Here is a 23,548-nt window from a genome sequence, read left to right as displayed (position 1 = left end):
AGACTCGTTTTAACTCTTTGTAAAACCCAACCCTGGTAGGGTACAAAACAATGGATGTTGTGGCCAAAGGAGGTTCCCAATGGCAGGTGTGTGTTAATCCAATTCCAAATCAATCTTCATTACTCCCTTTTGCTATCCTCACAACAAGCACTATCATCCAAAGATCTATCTTTATTGTACATTCATAAATACCTAAGACACTTTATCCATTCCGATTGGTCAAGAGGGCATCACGTGGGGGTGTTAGAACGGATGATACATGTACAACACCAGCTTGCACCTGTGCTTATAAGACAGTTTCTTCATTCCTATTGGTCGAGAGCAACGCCTGGAACACATCACGCGATAGGCGCGACGCACACAGCAATCTCCTTATAAGGAGTTGTTTACCCGAGGGCCTTACCAATTCATAGCTGGAGGGGTGTTGTGTTGAAAGAAATCATTGTTTGCATTTATTTCCCTTTTTGACCAAAAAGTGTTGATGTTTTTTTACCGAAAAGGTATTTATGAATGGGAAGTGTGTTGAATCGGTTTCAACTAGTGGTTTAAACCCGCCGAGGCCTGGTTCTTGATAATTAATTTTGACTTTGTCTCGGTAAAATTATCAATAACCAGGCCATGGTGGGTTTAAACCACTAGTTGAAAACCTCTTCACTACACATTGACTCCCTTATTAAGTGTACACATTACTACATCCCTAAAAGAAATGGGTGTCTCGCTGGAAAATTGTCATGACAGCACAGTTTAATTCAGACCAAGAATTTGAGTTAATAAAAATGCTTGAAAAACAAGACCCTGTGTAAAGCCGACTGAGCCGAGCGAATAACGTGAAATATTGATCGTGAGATACTGCGTGCATGAGGTTATTATCTCATTCATAAACCATCTCTGTCATAATTATTGACATGATCTGGGCCATCAGCACGGCAGCCTACCTGCGCATCAAACAACAAATTTCAATTAAGTTTCAGGAATTGTGACCATGAACCTGCCCTCATTTTGGTAATGATTTTTCGTTATTTTGTAATAGCATTTTTGAAGAGGGAATAAAGTATTCTCAGCTACATATGTTCACTAACTCTGCGTTCATCAAAATCATCCAAAAGTCTGCAAGTACGTCATGGGCTTCAATTAATTTTGAAAGACGAGGAAGAAATGACACCCCCTCACCTTGCGATCCATCATCCCCACCAACACCCTCGACCCCACCCCAGCCCAAGGCAGCAACAACACCTATCAAACTGGTCAAAACCTCACATTTTGAATGGTTTAGATCACATAAAATAGCGTTAAATAACGTCAATGGTTCTTACCCCCAGACTGTTGGGCCAAACTTTGGAAGTTTCTCTGAAGGGCGCTTAATATTAAACAAGGTCATGAAGGTTTTCGGAATGCTTTTACCTGATGTTTTTTTTTAAAGCTAAAAATAAGCTAGTTAGGGTGTTTTTAAACAGGTGCCTGATGAGCAAAAAATATTAATGGGAAGGCAATTTAAACCCGTTTATAACTACTACATACATGTAGGGCTACTATGCAATTGCTATGCGTTTCACCCAATGTGAAAATTTTTCAAATAAATTGCCCGAGTTACGAGGTAGAACTTCTTACACTATGGAAGTGTGTTTACAAATGCAGTGACCGACATCGTTCAAGCATTTAATAATTTAATCAATTCTGTCAATTTTAATTAGAGCGCTCCAACCAAATAGACACCTTACATGATGATGGTGGTATTGCAGGGTCTGAGAAACGACTGAGAATTGCTTCTTAAGGCCTGAAATTGCACAGAGGCCATGGTTCCTGTTGCCCCTGACCTTGGCCTGAGAGCCCCTTAGAATCTTAGTTTTCTGCAGACTCTAAAGGGGAGGTAAACATACATGTGCGGTTGGTAATCACCGGATTCACTCTCAAAGTTATTGGGAATAAAAAATTTATTGGTTAGAACATGATGGAAGGCTTCCTTCACGTGGTTAGAACAGCAGCTTTCAAAGGTATAAAGCATTTTGAGAAACATTTCACTTAAAAGTAATGTGGTTATATAAAAAGATATCGGTGCTTTAATGCCCCAAATTTTTAATCTGAGATTATGAGTTCCTTTTAGAGATTATTCCAAGATCTTCCGGCGTGGACACATGTATATGCTCTGTTTTTTGTGTGATAGGGGCCTACACATTGAAATTCACTTCAATTCAATTCAATTGTTTTATTGTCACACATACAGTGAAATTCGGCTTGCGAGTCTAAAAATATTAAAAATTACAAAAATACAGAAAACCCTTAAACAACAGTTACAATAACGAACAAATAAACAGTATGCGCACATTATGCAGAGATAATTGCAGTAACAAAAATTGCAAACCCCCAATAATATATACATTTATATGGAGTAAAACGGTACCCGTAAATTTTTCCAATGCTAGTGCTTTTGCAAGATGAAACAGGCCCTGCCCTCTCAAAGATAAAATTTCAGGTTTGCTTTTTTGACGACAAAAACCTTTTATTTTTAAATTGTGTAGGCCTACACATACACACATGTACATGTACAACACATGTTTATATGTAAAATGAAACTCTACCGCTACATGCTCATAAAAGCTGGACCTTTGTCTTGAAACAGGTGAACAGTTTTTAATAAATTTATCCATGAAGGCCAGTCTCATTAAACAGGTCAGGCATAAACAAGATTTTGAACAATCATTAAAAATGAAAAGAGAGAGAGCGGCTTATTCTAGATCATTTATAAATGCAATATTTAGGAATAGGTATAGGCTTACTATCAGGTGTAATAGTGCATACATTTATAAACGACCAGCCAGCATAAAAACATGAATTTCTTAAAGCCAGGGTGACCTCTGGTAACTTCTCCATTAAAATTAATGGCCGTAAAAACTGACTAGGTAATAGGCACTGGAGAGCTTATTGATATTAAAAAAAATTGTTAGAAATGACAACTTCTAAAGTATATTTTAGAGAATTTAAGACTAATCCCCCCCCCCCGCCCCGAAAAAAAAAATCTGAATCTGAGAAAAGCTTGATCAAAATCCGCTACTTTATCCCTTGATGAAACACATAGTGCTCGCACGATGCAATTTTTTTGTCGCGTGACAAACTAATCAACTGAAAGTCCATTTTGTATTTAATAACGAATTGACATGATACATGTATAGTACTTTCTCCCTTGCAACACGTCATGCAGCGCTCGTATGGTGCAATTTCCAACAAGTGGTGTGACAAACATATCACAAGAAATTCTATTCTGTTTTTAAACGATATGTTGTATCACAATACATGTATGTAGTGATTTAAAACACTTAGCGCTGGCATGGTTCCAATTCCACCAAGTGGCATATCTGTTAACCTATTGAAGTTTGTGTTTTCACAAAGCAATGTATGCATTGGTATAGGGCCTCTGTAAGCAAATCTAGTTTTTTGTTTTCGTTCTCAAGAAGTACCGTACATGTATGTGTTTGGGAATTGGTCAATCTTAAAAGCATGAGATTAAAAATTTAAACTAATGAAGAAGTCGGCTTTACCTTGATTTAAACTTTTGCATTAAAGTAGTAATCAGTCCTCCGAATAGCAGTTAGAAAAAAAGGTTCAACCTCAACCGTGATTTTCTCCAAACACCATACATGTACGTACGTACATGTCCATAATGTGCCTTGCATACATGTCCATAATGTGCGTGTACGTCAGTTTATGGTCGCGACCAACAACATATTTCTGTGTTTTTTTTCAAACAAAACTCTAAGAAATAATTTTTTTTTTCTTTTACTAATTTAATATAATGAAGATCCATTTCTTTATTGCTCTCCAATTGATAGATCAGTTGATAAACATGTTTTTGTCTGATTCAGGTGCGTATTGTTACGCTACACAAACAAATTGACCCATTTCACCTGACGTCAGCATCAGAAAAATCTTGAATGCGCCATATACTGGTGGGCAATTTCACTATGCGCTTTTATATATGCTGTGCATTATGCAGTGAAGTGCACATTTTAGGCGACGCGGCTTTAATACACATAAACCTAACTGCCCACCAACATGGTGCGCGTGGCATCAGTCGCGTGTGACGCGTGTGCAAGGGGTCAATAGACCTCAAACAAAAACTTGCTCAAGTGACTAAAGTACTCATGAATAATCGCTTTTCAAAGACCTGTCACTTTAGTAGTTCAATAAAATCAATCAACTACACCAATAATAGAAAGTATGAATGTCAACACGCTAACAGCAAACATGGCTGCATTTATTTCCGGAATATAAGACCGATAAAAGTAAATTCTCCATTAATAGAACATTTATAGCATTCATTCATTCTGCTGTATTATCTTGACCGATCAAAGAGGATTGAGTCTCGTTTGTTCTAAAAAGAAGTCTGTATCAATTGAAGTTAATGGCAAGAGTCATTATAAGAGTACAGTGTACAGTGTACATGGATGTATCCTCACGCAGGATGTTATCCGCCTCTGCATGTAAGAGCATACATTGTTTCCCCCCTGATTCATCAAGATGTCGTTGACTTCCCGTCTCCGCTACGTTTTTCTTCCCAGTTTCCTCTTACCGATATCTCTTCAAGTAAAGTGATAGAGAAGAAGAAAGGTCCCTTGGGCTAGTCTTCAGCTCGGCATCATCAGGGCGCAATCAAGTTCACTTTTTCCCATGCTACATGGTGTACTGGAGCCCTCTAAAACGCTTCCAGGTAATTTCATTAGAACATACTGTGGCGCTAAGGGAGATTATCATCTGGACATGTTACCATGAGGGGAGACGAGTGTTTATTTGGTGCTATGAGGAGGATCATAACAGTTTCCAAACAAACCAGGAGGAGTAGATGAGTTTAAGTTACCGGGGTTAATGCTGTTATCTTCTAATCCTGCACATCTCGTGTACAACTGAATACACTAGGGTCCCTTATTTGAGCATCACACTACTGTAACAACGTACGTGACTAGAAACAATTTGGTTTGTGCAAAGACCTCAAAGTTAACTCTCTTTTTTCCTACAAACACATGCACTCAGATACTAAATTAATGTGTACACAGACATGTAAGCTTTTACAAATAAAATCAGGAAAGTGCACACTAACATGTACAGACATGTACAATTTTAATGTAACATGCTTTAATTAATACAGTTCAATCTAAAACAATCTGTCGTACATACATGTTTACTGAAAAAAAAAGTGCCCACACAAGTGTTTGCAATTAATAAAAAAGACAAACAAAACCCTTGCATTGCTTGCACACGAACAGGCAAAGTGGCATGTCTACAAAAGTATGTAAATATTTACAAAGTACATTGCATGTGAACTTTCAATTAAAATCATTCTTTTTTTTCATGGTTTTATTTGCTAGGGATGTGAGGTACTTTTTAAATTTTAGAGACATGTTTCGGAACTACACAGTAAAGTACAAAAAACTTATTTTAAATTGTTTTCCACCACAAATGTAATGACAAACAAACATTTCCCTATGTTTAAAGGCTTTTAAAAGATTAGGTCATAATACACTTCGTCTTTGTCAACATAATGCTGACAATTTTGGCAAAATTATCCATAAAGATACAAATAAAAGTCAGTGTCTACTTATTGAGACAAGAGCAAAAAAATGTCCCTGTATTTTCACAAGAACATCAAATCCATCAGGTTGGAGTGGGTACCAACCGTATCTTTGTCCTCAGCATTCCAGAGTGGGATACCAACCCTCAGAAATCTGAGAAACAATTCATGCATGAATCCTTTTCTCAGGTTCATATATTTTTATTTCACCCCTTACCTAAGAGGGGTTTCAGAGAAATATTTTAGCGGGTTGCTTACTTCAATGTACTTGTAAATAGAAGGGGGAACAAACAAGTCAGAGAATGATAAAGTGGAAAGACCAGCAAAATTAATCTGTCGTTGATGAGTGGTTCAAATCAAATTTAATACAGATTACCTTGGACACTGCATATCGCTTAAAGGAACACAGTGCCGTGGATCTGGAAGTTGGTCTTTGAAAAACCGTTTGTTATAAAATGCATATGGTTAGAAAGATGTTGTAAAAGTAGAATACAATGATCTACACAAATATGCCTCGAAATTGCGTGGTTTTCTTTTTACCTCGTCCACTAACACAGTCGGCCATTTATGGGAGTCAAATTTTTGACTCCCATAAATGGCGACCGTGGTAGTTCGCGACGTAAAAGGAAAACCGTGCAATTTTGAGTGATACTTGTGTGGATCATTATATTATACTTTTAAAACATCTTTCTAACCATAATGCATTTTATCACAAACGGTTACAAACCCTTTTTTTTTTAGACCAACTCGTCCGATCCAAGGCAACGTGTTCCTTTAAATTAACATTCATACAAAGTTCAATCACAGCAGACAAAGTGCAAAAGTGCATACATGTACACTGCAAGTACCCTCAGGCTCTAGTTTGCACAATAATATTAAGCAAATTTGTGTCCAAAGCCTGTTTGTTCAATAATAAATTTGTTCATCCGGTGCATGAACAGCTGTTACAAGCATTCAGAACGTCCTTCTTTAAAATCTCACTAAGACAGACAGATCAGAAGATGTAATGTATGATATTGTCCCTTGAGAGAAGAAATTATGCTGGAATCTTTGATCCATGATCAACTGACAGGTTGTTACGGAGGAAGGGGTGGGGTTAAGTGGTAGTTTGCAAGATGGGTAGTGTCATTGTGTCTGTGTGGTACGGTCAGTGTGAAGGAGAGAGTCTCTCCTTACTCTTTGCTCTATGGTACACATGTATTGTGACACAAAACACCAATATCAGGTACTTTAATTCTTTCCAGATCTCAAAACTGGACTTATTTGCTCACACCCAATTCAAGCCTCAAATGTAAATTACATGTACTGTATAACATTGATATCAAGAATTAAAAGCAAGTTTGAGAAGTAATTGACTTTGAAATGAAGGTGTCAGTACAAGTGTTGTACAAACATGTAGCTACAACAATTTTAGTGGTGGGCTCTAAATCCAATTAAATCCCAGAGGGCCAGCTGTCCAACAAAGTTATTCTTATATATATGGGGTCATCATTGCGCAATCTAGGGGAAATCTATGCTGGTCAGTACAGTCATGGAGGTACATGAAACTCTACATCCATGGAACAGTGAATAATAACATATTTTGCTCCTTGTTGAAGTTCTGGCACCTGAAGTGAAGCAGAAACAAATCATCTTAATTTTTCTGCAAATGGTGCCAGTTTGGCCACAAATCATCTCAATTTGTATTTCCCAAGTCCCTGGAAATTTATTACATGAACAGGTGTGTGTATCACCAATTGCAATTAAGTTGTTGCCTTCAGGGTAAACGATCTAATAATATGAGGGTTGTTCATTTACATGCAAAGTGGAGGGTGTTAATAGTTTTAATTTGTCATTTTTATTGTTGTTTGTTTGTTTGTATAATGTTTAATTTATTGCTCTTTGTAAACGCTGTGATATGGTTTTACCATGAATAGCGTACCTAAATGCTTAATAATAATAATAATAATAATTATCCCTGATGCAGAGGACAGAAAGCAGAATAGATTATGATGGCCGTGGCCTAGGTTTGAACTATGAGAGGCTCTGATGACACGAGACACTGATATAAATACTTAAATCGTCTGTGTTATTTTTAAACTTATTCATCACGGTAAATCTGCCCCACGCTATCTGTCAGAATTAATTTCAACTTATGTGTCTCTCTTATATTCGTACTAGAAGTTGTGTTGGTGTCAAACTTATTTTTTCCTTAGTTGGCCCAAAGCCTAGCAAATCTTATGGGGATCAGGCTTTTTCTATTTATGCTACTACCCTTGGGAATAATTTACCCATTCATTTGAGGATTATCACCAACTTTGATCAACATTTCTTTTTAAAAAAGACATTATCTTTGACTTTTTACATTAAGTGTTATATTGTTGATTATCTTGTATTGGTGTTTGTCATTGGTTGTTTTTGTCGTTCTTATTGTACAATGTAACTTTGCTGTATTTTGCTTACTCTTTTTAGCTTAATGTTTATAATATGTGTCATACTGTACAGCGTTTGAGATTTTTTTATGTAAAACGCTATATTAAAAATAAAGTATTATTATTATTAATACTTTTGTACTATTACTAAAGCTTGTTAATGGTCCTGGAGGTTGGCTTAATTGGATTCAAGTTGGCTAAACCTTTACCCATGTGAACCTTTGTTCAAATCCTATCTTGATAAATAACATTAGGGTGTCATGGCCGATTGGTTAAAGGGCATCAAATTCTGTAGATTTAAGTCATCAAAGTGTTGGTTTGATTCATGGTCATGACACTTGTATCCTTGAGAAAAATGCTGTATGCTTCTCTCATGTACATTTGCCTGGTGATGTAATTTTCCACTGCAAGCCACGCCCACTTTACACAAACTGGTTCCAATGATTATCAGAAGCCAATTATAACAGGAGTTACATTGAACTACTACAGTGCAAGGAAAGTTTAACATTTGGACTTGGCATTTGGACTTGGCTGTTTACAGGCATATGTATGCTTTGTTCTTGAAAGGGCAAGAAGGGCACTAAGGCATTGTTTCATTGATAAAGGGCATCCTATGAAAAAGTTGTAAATGTCCACTGTAAGCATCTCAAGGGCACCAAGGCAATGCCAGGGGGCAATGCCATTGAGGTAATTGCCCTTGTTGCCTCCATGAAATCAGGCCTGTATTTACATTTTACTTTCAAGTCAAGGTCTTCTCAGATAAGCTTCTCTCATTGAGAAAATACTTTTTTAACAACGAAAATGGGTGATTTTTTTGTACACACGAACATTGAGATGGATTGTAGCAAAGACTTTGGGTGTGCAGCAGATTTGAAAACATGACACGTTCTTACCAACATGTTGAAACAGGATATTGTTCCACCATGTGTTGGCTTTGTTTGGCGAGCTTCAAACGAGGCTCAAGTACATGGTATGTGACAAACCAAAAAGCAAAGACCCTTGCTATTATGAATAAACATACATCCACTTCAACTTGAGGTTTCTACTACATGTAATACCACTGGCAAAAGGGCATCAACCTTGCGTGCCACGCTAAATTGCATTAAACTGGAACCCTAAGCTAGGATTACTGCATCTATCACAAGCAGCAATGTCAATATGATTTACATACAATAATCTGTGAATTATGTTTCCGTATTTTTGATTATATTCATTGCAGTGTTGGGTTTCTGTTATTGGTGCAGTTTCAAAACTTGTTTTGATGGATCTTGAGCACGCTCGAGTAACTTTTTTTTCTCAGTCATTTTCCCCCGGTGGTTTATTATTACCTGATATTTGAAATAAAAACCCCTCTGCTGCTGCTTCAAAGGTTGTTTCGTAAAGTCGGAGTGTGATTGCTTGCTACAACTGCACAACGTATGTGTCAGTTGATTGGTTTCTGACGGCCACATTTACTGAGTTGGTGGAGCGCCAGCTCTAGTCATATTTTTATTGTTCCTAACTCAAAAAAAAAAAAAAAAAAAAAAATTGAACCTTCGCTCAGAAGGCCACTCACTAAGTGCTACGGGTGAGGACATTTTCTCCCATGCTGCAGCCTTCCAGTTCAATCCAACTGCCAAAGACATTTTGTCAAGCAGAATCACTGGACACTTTCAACTCTCTCCTCGAGATTCACTTATTTTTAATATATTTATTATATTAATTTATTTTATTTTAAATATAGGCCTACTAATTTACAGAAAAAAGCAACCGGCTGCATTGTGAGTTTTATAACTGACTATATACATTGTACCTCCTAAATACAGGTAGTCACTACTGAGTAGTGAAACACTGACCACAGTATGGACTGGAGGATGTACACCCACTCCCCGAACACATTTCTCAGTCCTGAGCTGTTTGAGCAGGCAGCATTTATTTACGATATATTTTTATCTTTAATTTGGCAAAATATTCGAATTCATTCATAAATAGCTAAAACAGTTTCGCTATTCCTATAAGAGCATGTCACGTGGGGTGTTACTGTTTAAACAGTTGATAATGACCAGCTTGAGCTGTTTAAAACCGGCATGCTTCCGCGTGTTGAGCGCGCAAGCTCATGTACGCCAATTTGATTACGCTATATTTTCATAACAGTGCGTAATCTACCTCAAAACACACTTTCACACGACACACGTGCACCAAACACAAACAGATTTCTCACGATTTGAAACAAATGTTTAAACCTCAAATTTTCAATTGTCAAAGTGTCTATAAATGTATTTTTTTTCTTTCGTTCTTAAAGCCATTGGACCCTTTCGGTACAGAAAAAAAAAAAAATTCACAGATTTACAAATAACTTACAGGGTTTACAGAAGGTAGTGGTGAAATCCTTCTCTTGAAATATTATTCCATGAAATGCTTTACTTTTTGAGTTGGTAAAATAACACAGAAGTCGAATAAATAGCTCCATGGTCACACGTAACATTACAATTTCTGTTAAACATAACTTTTATTTTTGTTGCTAATATTATTTTGCTTTTTATTTTTCTTCCTTGGAAATGTCGCTTCTTTATTTAATCAAGATTACCATCCATCATTTTTTAATCTTGTTTTTTTAGTACTCTTTTCTGAGCATGCATTTAACTACTCCTAGAACTATTTTGTCTCTCTCCCGGGAGACGATAGTGGACGAAACCGAAACAGTTCTAGGACTAGCATTTTTATGTACAAACTACATGTACTGTACATACATTATTGTGCATTTAATGCAAAAGATGAAAGGCACATAAATCATTCAGCAATAAAATGTATAGTCTATACTATAGAAATGTCATGAAGATAATATTGAGTGTTAAAATAACTGTAACTATAGTACTAACAGTACACCTTTTAACAGGCTAGCCATGCTAGCCAACATGTACCAACATGCATGGAAAAGGGGGAACAGTTCAGAATACTGCTGTTGTACTTTCCCTGTGTAACCATGGAGGTAGAGGACGTGGGTACGGAAATTCGTGGGTAGGCCTACTACTACTTACTAGCATGACTAGAAACCATAATAAGGCTGGGGAGCCTTACACTTTCTAGAAGTTGTCTTTAGGTACGAAAAGGGCAACGAAAACAATGGCAATGGGATCATTCCGTATGGCGCCACCACTTTTTTACTAATTTTTACAAAAAAAGGGATATCTCATTGAGGTAAATTAGATACTATATTATTTCATATCGAATGAAAAAGTGGTGGCGCCATAAGGAAACTTTTCCTGGCAGGAAAAGTTTCCTTATGGCGCCACCACTTTTTCATTCGATATGAAATAATATAGTAAAGTATCTAATTTACCTCAATGATATATCCCTTTTTATATAAATGAGTGAAAAAGTAGTGGCGCCATACGGAAAGTTATCCAAATGTCATTTGCAAAAACGACTTTGTGTTAATAAAAAAATAGTACCAATCATTTGATACTTTGGGCCAAGACTAATCCATGTGAAAAGCAAGACGGCGGCCGACGGTTTTGCTGCTTCGAGATAATTCTTTTACGAGATATAACTCAATTTGTGTTCCGAACGAAATGTAACTTAAAACTTACGCGAATTCTCTTTTAAGCTAATACTTTACAGTTCTATGCTTCTTTTGTGGATTTTAAATGTATATTGGCGGAGTTGACGGCGAGTTGACGGCATGGCACAAGTGAGTTGACGGCGAGTTGACGGCAAGTAGGCCTAATAGTAATAGTAGGACCCGAAGAGGAAATTGGAATGAGTCAATGACAACGAATGAGTCTAGACTCTCAAAGTGAGTTGACGGCGAGTTGACGGCAAGTAGGCCTAATAGTAATAGTAGGACCCGAAGAGGAAATTGGAATGAGTCAATGACAACGAATGAGTCTAGACTCTCAAATTCTAATGTTACCTTACCTCTCTGTTTCTACCCAGTCTCTAATAATATTAATTCAAACGACTCGAGTTGAACACATGAGTGCCTTCCTTCATTCACTGACTGTAGTGTGTAACTTTTTTGGAGAGCGAATCGCACCAAAGTTCCCTTGCTGAGTGTCCCGCCAGTCGAACTTCAACCATCAACAACAGTCTCCACGATTTCGCATGCTGCTTTTGTTGATATGCATGCTGCTGAGTTGAGAGAGCCAACTTCCGGAATAATGTTGTTTAGTAAAAAAAACCTAGACGTATAGTACACTTACTCTAATACGGTGTGAAATGCAACTGGTACCAGTCTATTTTAAAATACACATATGTTATAAGTGATCAACTCCCTTCACGATCATCTGACGAGGTGGCCGAGTGGTTAAGGCGATGGACTGCTAATCCATTGTGCTCTGCACGCGTGGGTTCGAATCCCATCCTCGTCGCCAATTTTTGTTATTTTTTTCTTCATCAATTTAAGTATCGTTTTTTTTTTCATCGTCAATTTTAATAAATCTCTTTCCTGAACGCATGCATCGAATTTATTACTATTGCTGATAAAAATAAAGTCACTTCTTCACCCAAAATTTTTGCGATTTCATTCATCTTAAGCTTCCAACACCATACAGGCCCGCAAATGGACACCCGTAAATAACAATGTAGTATACTATTATTCTAGGCTAAAGCATTTTCATAACAGTTTGGCAACTAGGCCTACAGATTTTAAAAAACCCACAAAAAACTAAAAAAGTATTAATGCTTTACTTACTGTTAATGATTTCTGATTGATTGGGGCTGGAGTTTAATAAATGGAACGGCGTGAGCAGTCTGATGTTAGGGCGGCAATGCCTGCCAAATTGACTTGAGATCATTGGCTTTTCCCATAAAATCACATATGAAGTTTCTGGTAATTTCACAAAATGGGTGGAAGCATGGTCGCGTAACAATTGAACCGCGTTTGAAAATAAATTGGGACCTTCGCATTTAGGCACCATGGAGGTAGAAATAGAAAACCAACCGTATCAGTTGTGGGTTTTGCTTTTCCGTGGACTGGGTGACAATTGTGACATCTTCTTTCGAGGATATTCTGTACCCTGGTGATTCTGTCAACCCCCACCCTACCCCTCCCCCCTTCACGGCATAATGTACGGCGAACTAACTGTGCACAAACTACTTCTGCTAGCGCCCTCTTGTGATACACCCCCATTCAACCCATGGGACAAAATCTCCGGCGGACAGATTTCCCTCGGGACAGCCATTTTTTCCCGCCGCAGACCCCCATGGACAAAAGTCTATGCAAAGCACATTGAGACGCTATTATGGATTGTGCTATTTTATTAGAACTACTATAGCCTTCACAGTTGGTATCTCAACTTTTTTTTATGCATAAAATAACAAACCTGTGAAAATTTGAGCTCAATCGGCCATCGAAGTTGCGAGATAATAATGAAAGAAAAATAACCCTTGCAACACGAAGTTGTGTGCGTTTAGATGGTTGATTTAGAGACCTCGAGTTCTAAACTTGAGGTATCGAAAACAAATTCGTGGAAAATTACTTCTTTCTCGAAAACTATGGCACTTCAGAGGGAGCCGTTTCTCACAATGTTTTATACCATCAACCTCTCCCCATTACTCGTCACCAAGAAAGGTTTTACGCTAACAATTATTGTGAGTAATTACCAATAGTGTCCACTGCCTTTAATACATTATTATTAGGAACATTAGAGATTTGGTCAGAAGAAACTCGTCCAAAATCATAAAACTTATACGGTCTCTATGATGAAAATAGTTGAAAACACTGAAATACTATTTCTGTCTAAAATATAATTTTTGATGAGAAATGGGGGCCAAACTAAAACTCATGTCCCGAAAGGAGTTTATCGCTCAGTGAGCGTTTACCGGTATGTCATTTTTATTTTTAAATCAATGACACGCAAAATGCAAATCGGTTTTTCACCCCCTTCTCGTGGCCGATCTATCTCAAACGTTTACAGTTTTGTTCCAGTATTTTTTTTCAAGAAAGTATGGAAATAAAATGTGAGTTTGAATTGAATTACATAATGTGCTTTTACACTTTGAGCATAAACCAATTCTGTAATAGTATCCTGAACTGGAGTCGGATTTGATATGACATAGTCTTTGTGCAAGACGTTTCTCGCCTTTCATGCACAGCCCGGCCAACTCACAAACAGGTGCCCACATAGTCCACACACCTACCGCTGTTGGTGAGTTAGTGCCGCGCTGTGCGTGAAAGGAAAAATAGAAACGTCTTACACCAAGACTAGATGTGACATCGACAATTCAGTGCAATATCATCCAATCAGTCTTTACACGATAGACATTCAAACAAATCTTAGAAACTATGTTTTATTACCAAGTCCTCAGTTGGTGCATCTTTTGATGTACAACGGGCGGAGAGGGTCATTAATTTGAACAATATTTAAAATTGTCTGGGTCAAGACAAAACACTAAACAAACAAAAATCATCAGAATCTGTCATGATAGACACATAACAAACATTATTAGGATGCTTGATACTTGATGCTTGATGCTTGATGCAGGATGCTTGTACAAACTTTTCTACTGAGCAGCTATTCTGAACAATACAAACCACAAATTAATGCACTAAGGCATGAGCATGAGATACGTCATATTCCGTGAATTAGTTTGAAGTAATTGGTGGTCTAGACCGAGTCTCACAGGGCCAATTGTTTCATAGAGCTGAGACAGTGGACACTATTGGTAATTATCAAAGACCAGTCTTCTCACTTGGTGTATCTCAACATAATGCTTAAAATAACAAACCTGTGAAAATTTGAGCTCGATTGGTCGTCGGAGTTGCGAGATAACTATGAAAGACAAAAACACCCTTGTCACACGAAGTTGTGTGCTTTCAGATGCTTGATTTCGAGACCTCAAATTCTAAACTTGAGGTCTCAAAATCAAATTCGTGGAAAATTACTTCTTTCTCGAAAACTACGTCACTTCAGAGGGAGCCGTTTCTCGCAGTGTTTTATATTATCAACCTCTCCCCATTACTCGTTACCAATGAGGTTTTATGCTGATAATTATTCTGAGTAATTACCAATAGTGTCCACTGCCTTTAAGCATAAAAAGTAGCTTGCTTACAAGAATAAGATTACCAGCCAAACTACCATGTCGCATGTAAAACTTGTGACCGGTATCATGCTCAATTCTGCTTAGCAGACAACTGTAAAGTAACATTTTCTGCTTAAGCAACTCTGTGAAATTGGGCCCTTCACACCAGCGGTCGGACTACAACCGCGAAGTCCTAACCAAGTCCTAACAAGTCCTAACCAAGTCCTAACAGGTCCTAACCAAGTCCTAACAAGTCCTAACCATATCCTAACCATATCCTAACCATTTCCTAACAATTCCTAACAATTCCTAACCAATTCCTAACCGATTCCTTGCCAAATTCCTAACTATTTCGGAAAATGGGGCATAAAGAAAGGGGTGGAGACTTTGGTCACATGACTTTATGCCCCATTTTGCTGAAGGTTATGATAAGGCGTGTAAGCCCTACGTTAGCAAGTCCCCCCACACTCTGACGAAGATAAATAGATAGCAGTCCCTCCACCCCAATTACAGAAGTCTCAAATCCCCAACTTAAGATTCTGCCAAAATGTCGGCAAACCAGAGAGATTTATATGCCAATGGTTGTATTCGCAATTAAAAAATAACCACCACTTAAAACACAAAACAGTAAACAAGGCAATTTAAGCAAGGCGATTCCCATTAATAATCCTCAATTTTAATTTCAACGTCAAAAAACAGTTGACATTGTGAGAAGCAAATTCCCTGCGCTGCCCTTTGAAGCAGTCTTGCCAATTACATCTTCGTCTTGCCGACTCTAGAAAAATCCCATGGGTCCATGACAAGAAACCGTTTCTCTAGAAAAACCTCCACAATTCTGAATCATCACGTATTATTAGCTTTCTGGCGACCCCAATTTGGTTGTATGCAGTTTTTTCCTGATGTAAATTGCCCCGTTTTACTACTTTTTAGAAGAGATTATAATAGGAAACGAATAAATTTACTCTTTGAGAAGGGTTGTATAAGCAATTTAATCATCAGTTGTTATTCAAACCAATACTGCAAAATATAGATGTAGACACAAATCCACTCGCTTGAGAGATTGTAAGGTTACAGCAACGGTTGAAATCCCCTTGTACTGTAAGTAATTAGGACGAAACTCTCTGGGCCTATTAAAAAATAAATAGAGGGGGGAATTTTTAGTATGTTAATAGTGCTAGTGGTTTTAATTGTTGTTTTCTTTAATTTGTCTAAGGGGTCTTTGTGCTTTTTTGGGTGGTGTTTGGGGAGGCTCTCTGCTATCATTGTCCTCGGGCCCAGTGGGTTGGCATGAATCTGTGAGGGTGCACTCTTTGCCAATTTTATTTTTTAATAAGTCCATAAGTTTTTAGTCCATTCTATGTTTTTTTTTATTTTCAATTGTTGTCCCTTCCTCTTATCGCTGCGGTGTTTTGTTGTGGGTGTAGTTTTTTGTTTTCTATAGTCTGGTTTTGCTTGTGTTTTAATGATTTCTATTGTGTGATTCTAAAATGTTTCAGTGTAATCTCCTTTTTATATTGTATAATTATATTTTTATCGTTGGCAGGGGTCTGGTTTTACACATCTTTTGATGACAGTTTTATTCTTTTGTTTTAACCTTGACAGCCCCTGTACAACTTGTAACTATTGTGTATGTCTAAAGATTTAAAATAAATAAAATAAATAAATTCCGTGATATTACGTTTAATTTCTTTTTACAATATTTTTGTTGATATTATTATATTCCGTGTTGTTATTCTCAGAGGTGATAGTTTGAAAATATTTTCTAGAATATAATTACATGTAATGTTCTACAGAGCCCGTAAATGGACAAGGTTTTGGTTTGGCTGGTGTTTTTTTCCCCCCTAAAAATGTTTAAACGTTCCAACAAAATGTTATTTAAGTATTACTTCGAGAAAATTTTGAGGGGACGAAATAATATTCGAGTGAACAATATAGTAATTTTACCTCGACGAAACGAAATAATAATTTCAGGGTAATCAGGCATGAGGGTAATAAGGCATGAGGGTAATATTTCAAGGGAATTCCTTGAATTACTACATGCTCTCGTTTTCACCTTGAACGCGGGTCTGAACAAAACATCACGACCTTAGTCTTTCCATGTCACTTTGAAATATCGTCAATAAGAAGTCTACTCTTCACTAGTTTTAATTCGACAACGGGTCTATGCTGTCACGGCTCTTGCAGATTAACAAAGAAAAGAACCTGCCCAGAGCAAACGCTCACCATTTTACTTCATCAGCAAAATGCACAAAATTGCATGCACAAAGAAACTAATATTATATGATACAGAATAGGAATTTCATAAATTATGAAACCCACTTTGAGATTTAGCTGGAGATTTTAGTTTTGAGAAAGGAAAAATATAAATAATTTAATTGCCAACGCATTTTGACTTTCATTCGATCGTTAGATGCTGAAGGTGGTTGAAGAATGAAGGGCAGAATTGTTACCTCAATAACTGGGAGTTGTCTGTCGGACGAGACGAGAAAAAAAATATAGTTCTCAATAACTTATATTCTCACTTTCAATACGGGCTTTATTAACACATTCCATTTTAATTGGATTGATGTCTCAATAATTATGTTATATACTTCTAAGATACCAAGATCCACATTTTGCCTAAATGCAATAATCAATCACTACGAGAACATAGCTATCTGTGATTCGAAATTTGTTCGTAAAGAAATTTGTTTCGTAAAGAAATTTGTTAAGTAAAGATAATAGTTACAAGTATGAAGTAACCACAAAAATTGCTGTGCATAATTTTATTAATAATTTGTGTCTTTGACGTTCCACACACACAAACAGACAAGGACACAAGGATAAAATGGATAAAGAAACCGCTAGCATAAGCAGCGGAGATGGAATAGAGATTTTTGTAAGGGGTTTTAAAAAAGTAAACTGAAAAATGCAATGAATTGAAAATAAATCAGTTAGTTGCCTGATGTTGTGACCCAAGCATAAAATCTTTCTCAAAGAAAAATAGTTTTCTGTAGCTTTCTGCACACGTTTGGCTCCTTAGAAATAAGTTGTTGACATTTTAACCTCAAAATGGCACTGAAATTAATCTGTGTACAGTTTGTACATATTGTAATCCCAATGTTAAATCAAGTCTTAAGTTTGCATAAATTTAACCTCTCAAATCTGACTTTCATATCAACAATAATTTACTTAAGACACACATCTTATCATCTGATGGAACATAATCAGGGTAAATGGCCTAAGCTTTTGAACCAAACCGGACCTCCTTCAGAGGCATATACAAGTACAAACAAATACATATCCATTTATAGCAAAAAGAGGAGCAAACATTATGCATTGGTGTGTAGTCACGTTGTGTTAAACGATGTAATAAATACCCTTGCTGGCAAAACACATGAAGTGCCGCCTGTAAAGGTCTGGATGATCTGAGAAAGAGTATCACAATCTGCTGTAAATACACTTTACATGCAGTTACTCTAGTTGTTATCCTTAAGGCTTTTGGTATCCCACAAGGTCTTTTGACAATATTAGGGAAAATGATTTTTTGTTGATGCTTTCTGCAAGCATTCAAGATCTGTGGTTTCTTCAAAAAGACGAAAATACAGTTAAGAATAAATTTAAGGTGACTTTTATTGAAACTAGGAGATAAGCTGTTCAAAGTAGACAGTGCAGGGAGTGGTGAATATTGATATTCCTCAGCTGAAGATCCGCCTCTTTCTTCCCCTTCAAAGTGGTGCAGCACAATGATTCGCATGGAGCTGATTGAGATAACTACAAACAGATCAATAAAATTAATTATTAAATGAGTGACCACTACAAATGATAGGCTACAGTTTGAAACGTTTTATGGTAAAAACACAATATGTAGAAGTTTGCAGGAGTGTGTAGTAAGTGTTACTCATCAAGGCCCAATTTCAGATGTTAAGCAGAAAATACTGCTTAGCAAATTTCTAAAACTAAGCAAAATATTTTGGGGCACCAGTTACATCAATGTAAACTTCACAGACTTTTGGCTGGTTCCAGTTTCTGCTAAGAAATTATTTTCTGTGCTGAACAAGTTTTCGTGCTTACAAGCTTTATGAAATTGGGCGCATGGCCCAGTTCCATACAGCTGCTCTGAGCACAAAATGCAAATTATCACATAATGCCAACAGGTATACAGTAAAAACCACAATACATGTACCATCTGTGACTAATAACCTGCTTATTTTTTGCTGAGGCAAAACTTCTTAAAGTAACATTTTATGCTTAAGCGGCTCCACGAAATAAGGCTCGGTACTGTCAAATATACTCATGGCCAAGTGGTCTAGTGCACAGACTCAAGTTCAGGGCCCAAATTTCACAAAGCTGCTTTAGCACAAAATATTGCTTGAACATTTTTATGTTAAAGCCATTGGACACTTTCAGTAAGCAGTATTGTCCAAAGGACCACACTTCGTTTATCACAACTGATATATAAAATAACAAACCTGTGAAAGTTTAGACTCAATCGGTCATTCGGAGTCGGGAGCAAATAATGGGAAAACCCACCCTTGTTTTTCCGCACATTCTGACATTTCGCCGTGTCATGACATGTGCTTTAAATAAATCCGTAATTCTCGATATCGAGAATTTTCAGTCCAACCACAAAACATACTAGTTTTGTGAGAAAATACTTTTTTTATGCCATGATCCAACTCCATGTATTGCACTATTTGAAGAACTGCGTCAAATTTGCTAGAAAGTAAATTTGTAATAAAATGCGTGCTCGTTGAATGCAGAAGCGCTACATGTAGTTAGTATTCAGGCATAATATGTGGTCTTTATAAAAAAAAGTAGGAACATTTTGTTGACGACAAAGCCTGATCCACACGAACATTCTCAGGCTTCCTGATCACATTTTTTTTCTTCTGTTTTCTTTTCACGGGCAAACAAAATTATAAACTGGGCTGCGCACAAAATGCGTCAACAGCTGAACAGGAAGTCAGGGCTTTGAGGATATTTTTGTTGGTGCAATATGTATGTGATGTCAACCATTGAGATAATCCTTCAGACATTTCTCTGTTTAACTTATATACCACAAAAGTGTTTCAACTTCAATTTTCCTGATTGATAAGGTCACAACAAGGACATTTTTTTATCCGCAAGAAGTAGTCACCCGCCCACACAGAGCACAAAGGTAGGCTGACATCATGTTTAGAATAAAACTCTGCTACTCAGTCAGAGAAACACTAGCTACATCTAATAGATTCCAAAACATGGGATTCAAACTGCATCTAGCTGTCTAGCTACCGGGCAATCTCGATAGTCTAGTTGGTAAGACACTGCTCTAGAACTGCAAGGGTCAAAGTTTCGAATCCACCCAAGTAATATGCTTGTGATATTTTGTTCACTGGACTCAGGAAAGTACAGAGCTATCACACATCGGTGTATGGGTAAAACCAAAAATTAATATACTAGCTACAACAAACAGCACAAAAGTCAAGACTACGGAGATACGCTTGTACTAAGACTACAATCATTTGTCAAGGACTGGCTTACTTTGGATTATGTTGTTCTACCCGGCCTTTTAAGATGTTCGGTCCAAGGTACTTGCCGATCCCTATAAGGCAAAGGCTTGCAGCACTGCTAGTCAAAGCATTATCGCATGACTAAGGAGAAAGAAAACAAAATACATCACTGTTAATTGATTCGGGTACTTTTTGTATCTAAAACACAATTTCCACAGATTTACATTTAACTTACACCATTTGAAGATAATCAAAGAAGAAAGCTTAGTTTTTGAGAATAATAATAATAATAATAATAATAATAATAATAATAACAATAACAGTATTTATAATAAAACAGTATTTATAAAGCGCCAAATTGCCAAAGGATACAAGGCGCTGAGAAACGAGTAATACAATGTCACAAAAATATGTTTTACATGCTAAAATAATGTTCATCTCCTGAGACAAAACTAAAGCACCTCAGCAAGTAATGAAAGCTTTCTACCATCATTATCTTCAAACTGTGCGAGTTTGATGTAAATCTGTGGACATTGTGTATTGTGTCCTACAAAACGGACCCAGACCCTTTAATTTGGATCGAGTCATTGCTTCTGAATAATATATCAAATGACAATGCAAAAGTAGAAGTTCACCCCAAAATCCCTGCATCATCCCAACAGGGAAGAAGAATGAATACATTGTCATATTTATAAATGAGTAATTACTTTTCCTGGCTTAACTTGAAGAAAAAAAAACTGAATCAAGATGCATGAGAAACACAAGAGGAAATTGGCCTTTCATGACTTTGTTCCAAAAATAATTACAAAACGTAAAAGACCAACTGGGGATAATTAATTTAGTTATTCAAGCTCAGTCATGTATGCTTGGTTCTTGAAAGGGCAAGGGCACAGTGGCATTTCCTCCTTAGTGAAGGGCACTAGAGCAAATTGTCAATTTCTACTGGAGCTTTTCAAGGGCAATGACCAGGGGGCAGAGGCAATCGCCTCTGTTGCCTCCTTGACGTTTCAAGCCAGCAAGCTGCACTGCCAATTTTGGAATAGATTACCCTCTCAGATACAAGCGATAGGCCTACAGTCTAGAGCTTTATATTTTGTAAGACCAAGTTATTTAAGACTTTTCTTTTTTTAAACAAGCTATTGGGTTATTTTGTTTTATGAGTACGTCATTATTGTTATGTTTTACTCTTTGCTGTTTGACTCCATTGTGCCATGGCCTCCGTGACCTTCATGTTATTCCAGGCTTAGTTTATAGTGACTTCAGGACTGAGAGGACCTTACAGCATCATGTAAATTATATCTTTGTTCTTTTTAACGAATAGAAGGCAGGGGGATACTTTTGGTAATTGTCAACTGTTCTCCCGGTACTCTTTATCATTTAGTCTTTATGATCACTAACTTGTGGAGAAATTACCAAAAGTACATCCTGCTTTTAAACTTGCTTCAACAGAAGTCACAAGGTTTTTATTGGTTAATTTCTTAAATAGTCTCCCTATTGATGAGAAAAGAAACAAACCTATCATTGCCATTATAAACACAGGAAATTCAACCATGTGTAATTATTTATAGCCCTGCTACATTTTGTACATGTACAGCTATTCCCTATGAATTATTGAGATTTGAGATATTAATAGCTCAGATACTTAACATACAGTGTACAATACTATTATACGAAATTGATGGCCCCATTAAGTCTAAGGTATTCAACCAAAATGAGCTTGTCCTGAGGCACTCTTGATGAGAACTTGACATTGCCATTATACAATAAACACAGGAAATTCAACAAAGTGTGATTAAAGCCCTGCTACATGTACAGCTATTTCCTATGAATTATTTATATGAGATATAAATGAGATACTAAACATACGGTGTATGTAACTATTTGTCAGAAATTTATGGCCCCATTCATTTGTTGAGCTTGTCCTGAAGCATTATTACGACTGACTACTGACAACGGTTCAAATTAAGCAAGGGTGTTGTAACGAAGGCTACTTATTCATGTTTTTTTAATAATACGTTATGAATAAACGTTACATTTTGTACATGATTTTGGGGGTTGAACAAAAAAATGACTAGAGTGGGATTTGAACCAACGACCCCCGGATTAACGTGCCGGCGCTCCACCAACTGAGCTATCTAGCCCTATATTGGCGGTGTCCCTTCTTTGTTCAACCCCAAAAATCATTTCAAAATTTACCAAGTCAGTTTCCCTTGTGGTTTATATTGAAATGTTGTACATGCTGGAGCTGGAGAATGCTTGCATGGCTCCAACCAATAAATAACAGGCACATTATAACCAATAATAGGCACACCTTTTCCAACCAATCACAGGCGCAGATTGAGTTCACAAAGTCACCAATTATGACCAGAGTTGGTTGATTGTGGTACGATATATTTACAAACGTCACTACTTTCCAGTCTACAAAACTGAAGGAAAGGTGTCTTTTAAGAGGGCCCACGGTAGATCCTTTACTACGTCACCTCTTAATAAATTGACATTGTTGCATACTGTTCGTATTGGAAGGGCAAAAGAGTTGTCATTCAATGAAATTAAACCTGGTATTCCCCTAATTAATTATGTTTTTAGTGTGACTGTCTAAACTGGGCCAATAGGCTCGTTGATTCAACAAGTTCATTGGCTTTTTCACAAGTCCATACAACTTTCTTTAAACGATTTGCTTGGGATTTGCAGTCAAAGAAACAAACAGCACTTGCATGGGTCAACAAATAGCTTTAGGATGCAAATAATTCTGTTCTAGAGAGCGTTCAGCTGGCTTTGACCAGGTTGACTACAGTTAAAGGGAATATGATGCATCTACTGAATCAACATTTACTAATGTCTAATGATAAACTCACCAGAGCATAGAATATGGGATCCAGAAATGCCTCCAAGCAGGGTTTGAAATACCTCTTTCCAATGTTCTTGGCAATGGCTGGCAGCTGGAGACAAAAGAAAAACATTAATGATGATGGTGAGAAATATTGAAAACATCCTTACAAGCACTGTCACATGTTAAAACTTTTGATGATTAACAAATAAAAATATTCCACACAAGCTTAATTTGACTATCAAACTCTGCAAATTAGATTAGAGAGAATGTATAG

The 23,548-nt window shown here is 37.0% G+C and overlaps 1 protein-coding gene, 1 long non-coding RNA gene and 1 other non-coding gene across 3 annotated transcripts in view; 1 reads left to right on the top strand and 2 right to left on the bottom strand.

Annotated features, from left to right (window-relative positions):
• LOC117290992 overlaps positions 1-12,021 on the bottom strand; it is a 44,415-nt gene extending 32,394 nt beyond the window's left edge. The window contains exon 1 of the long non-coding RNA XR_004519107.1: positions 11,869-12,021. This is a non-coding gene — a long non-coding RNA (uncharacterized LOC117290992). The remainder of the gene's footprint in view (positions 1-11,868) is intronic.
• A 217-nt stretch (positions 12,022-12,238) lies between these two features.
• Trnas-gcu lies at positions 12,239-12,320 on the top strand. Its single transcript has one exon. It is a non-coding gene; the product is annotated as a tRNA-Ser (tRNA).
• A 5,739-nt stretch (positions 12,321-18,059) lies between these two features.
• Positions 18,060-23,548, bottom strand: part of LOC117297370 — a 31,500-nt gene continuing 26,011 nt past the window's right edge. Inside the window, exons 14-16 of the mRNA XM_033780361.1 lie at positions 23,300-23,383; positions 20,476-20,585; positions 18,060-18,726 (exon numbers count right to left, since the gene is read on the bottom strand). Of these exons, the coding sequence (XP_033636252.1) occupies positions 18,681-18,726; positions 20,476-20,585; positions 23,300-23,383 (240 nt within the window). The 3' untranslated portion in view covers positions 18,060-18,680. The remainder of the gene's footprint in view (positions 18,727-20,475; positions 20,586-23,299; positions 23,384-23,548) is intronic.

The sequence above is a fragment of the Asterias rubens genome, chromosome 1, assembly GCF_902459465.1.
Source record: "Asterias rubens chromosome 1, eAstRub1.3, whole genome shotgun sequence".
NCBI classification, from domain to species: domain Eukaryota; kingdom Metazoa; phylum Echinodermata; class Asteroidea; order Forcipulatida; family Asteriidae; genus Asterias; species Asterias rubens.
This window is presented reverse-complemented; position numbering and strand designations above follow the sequence as displayed.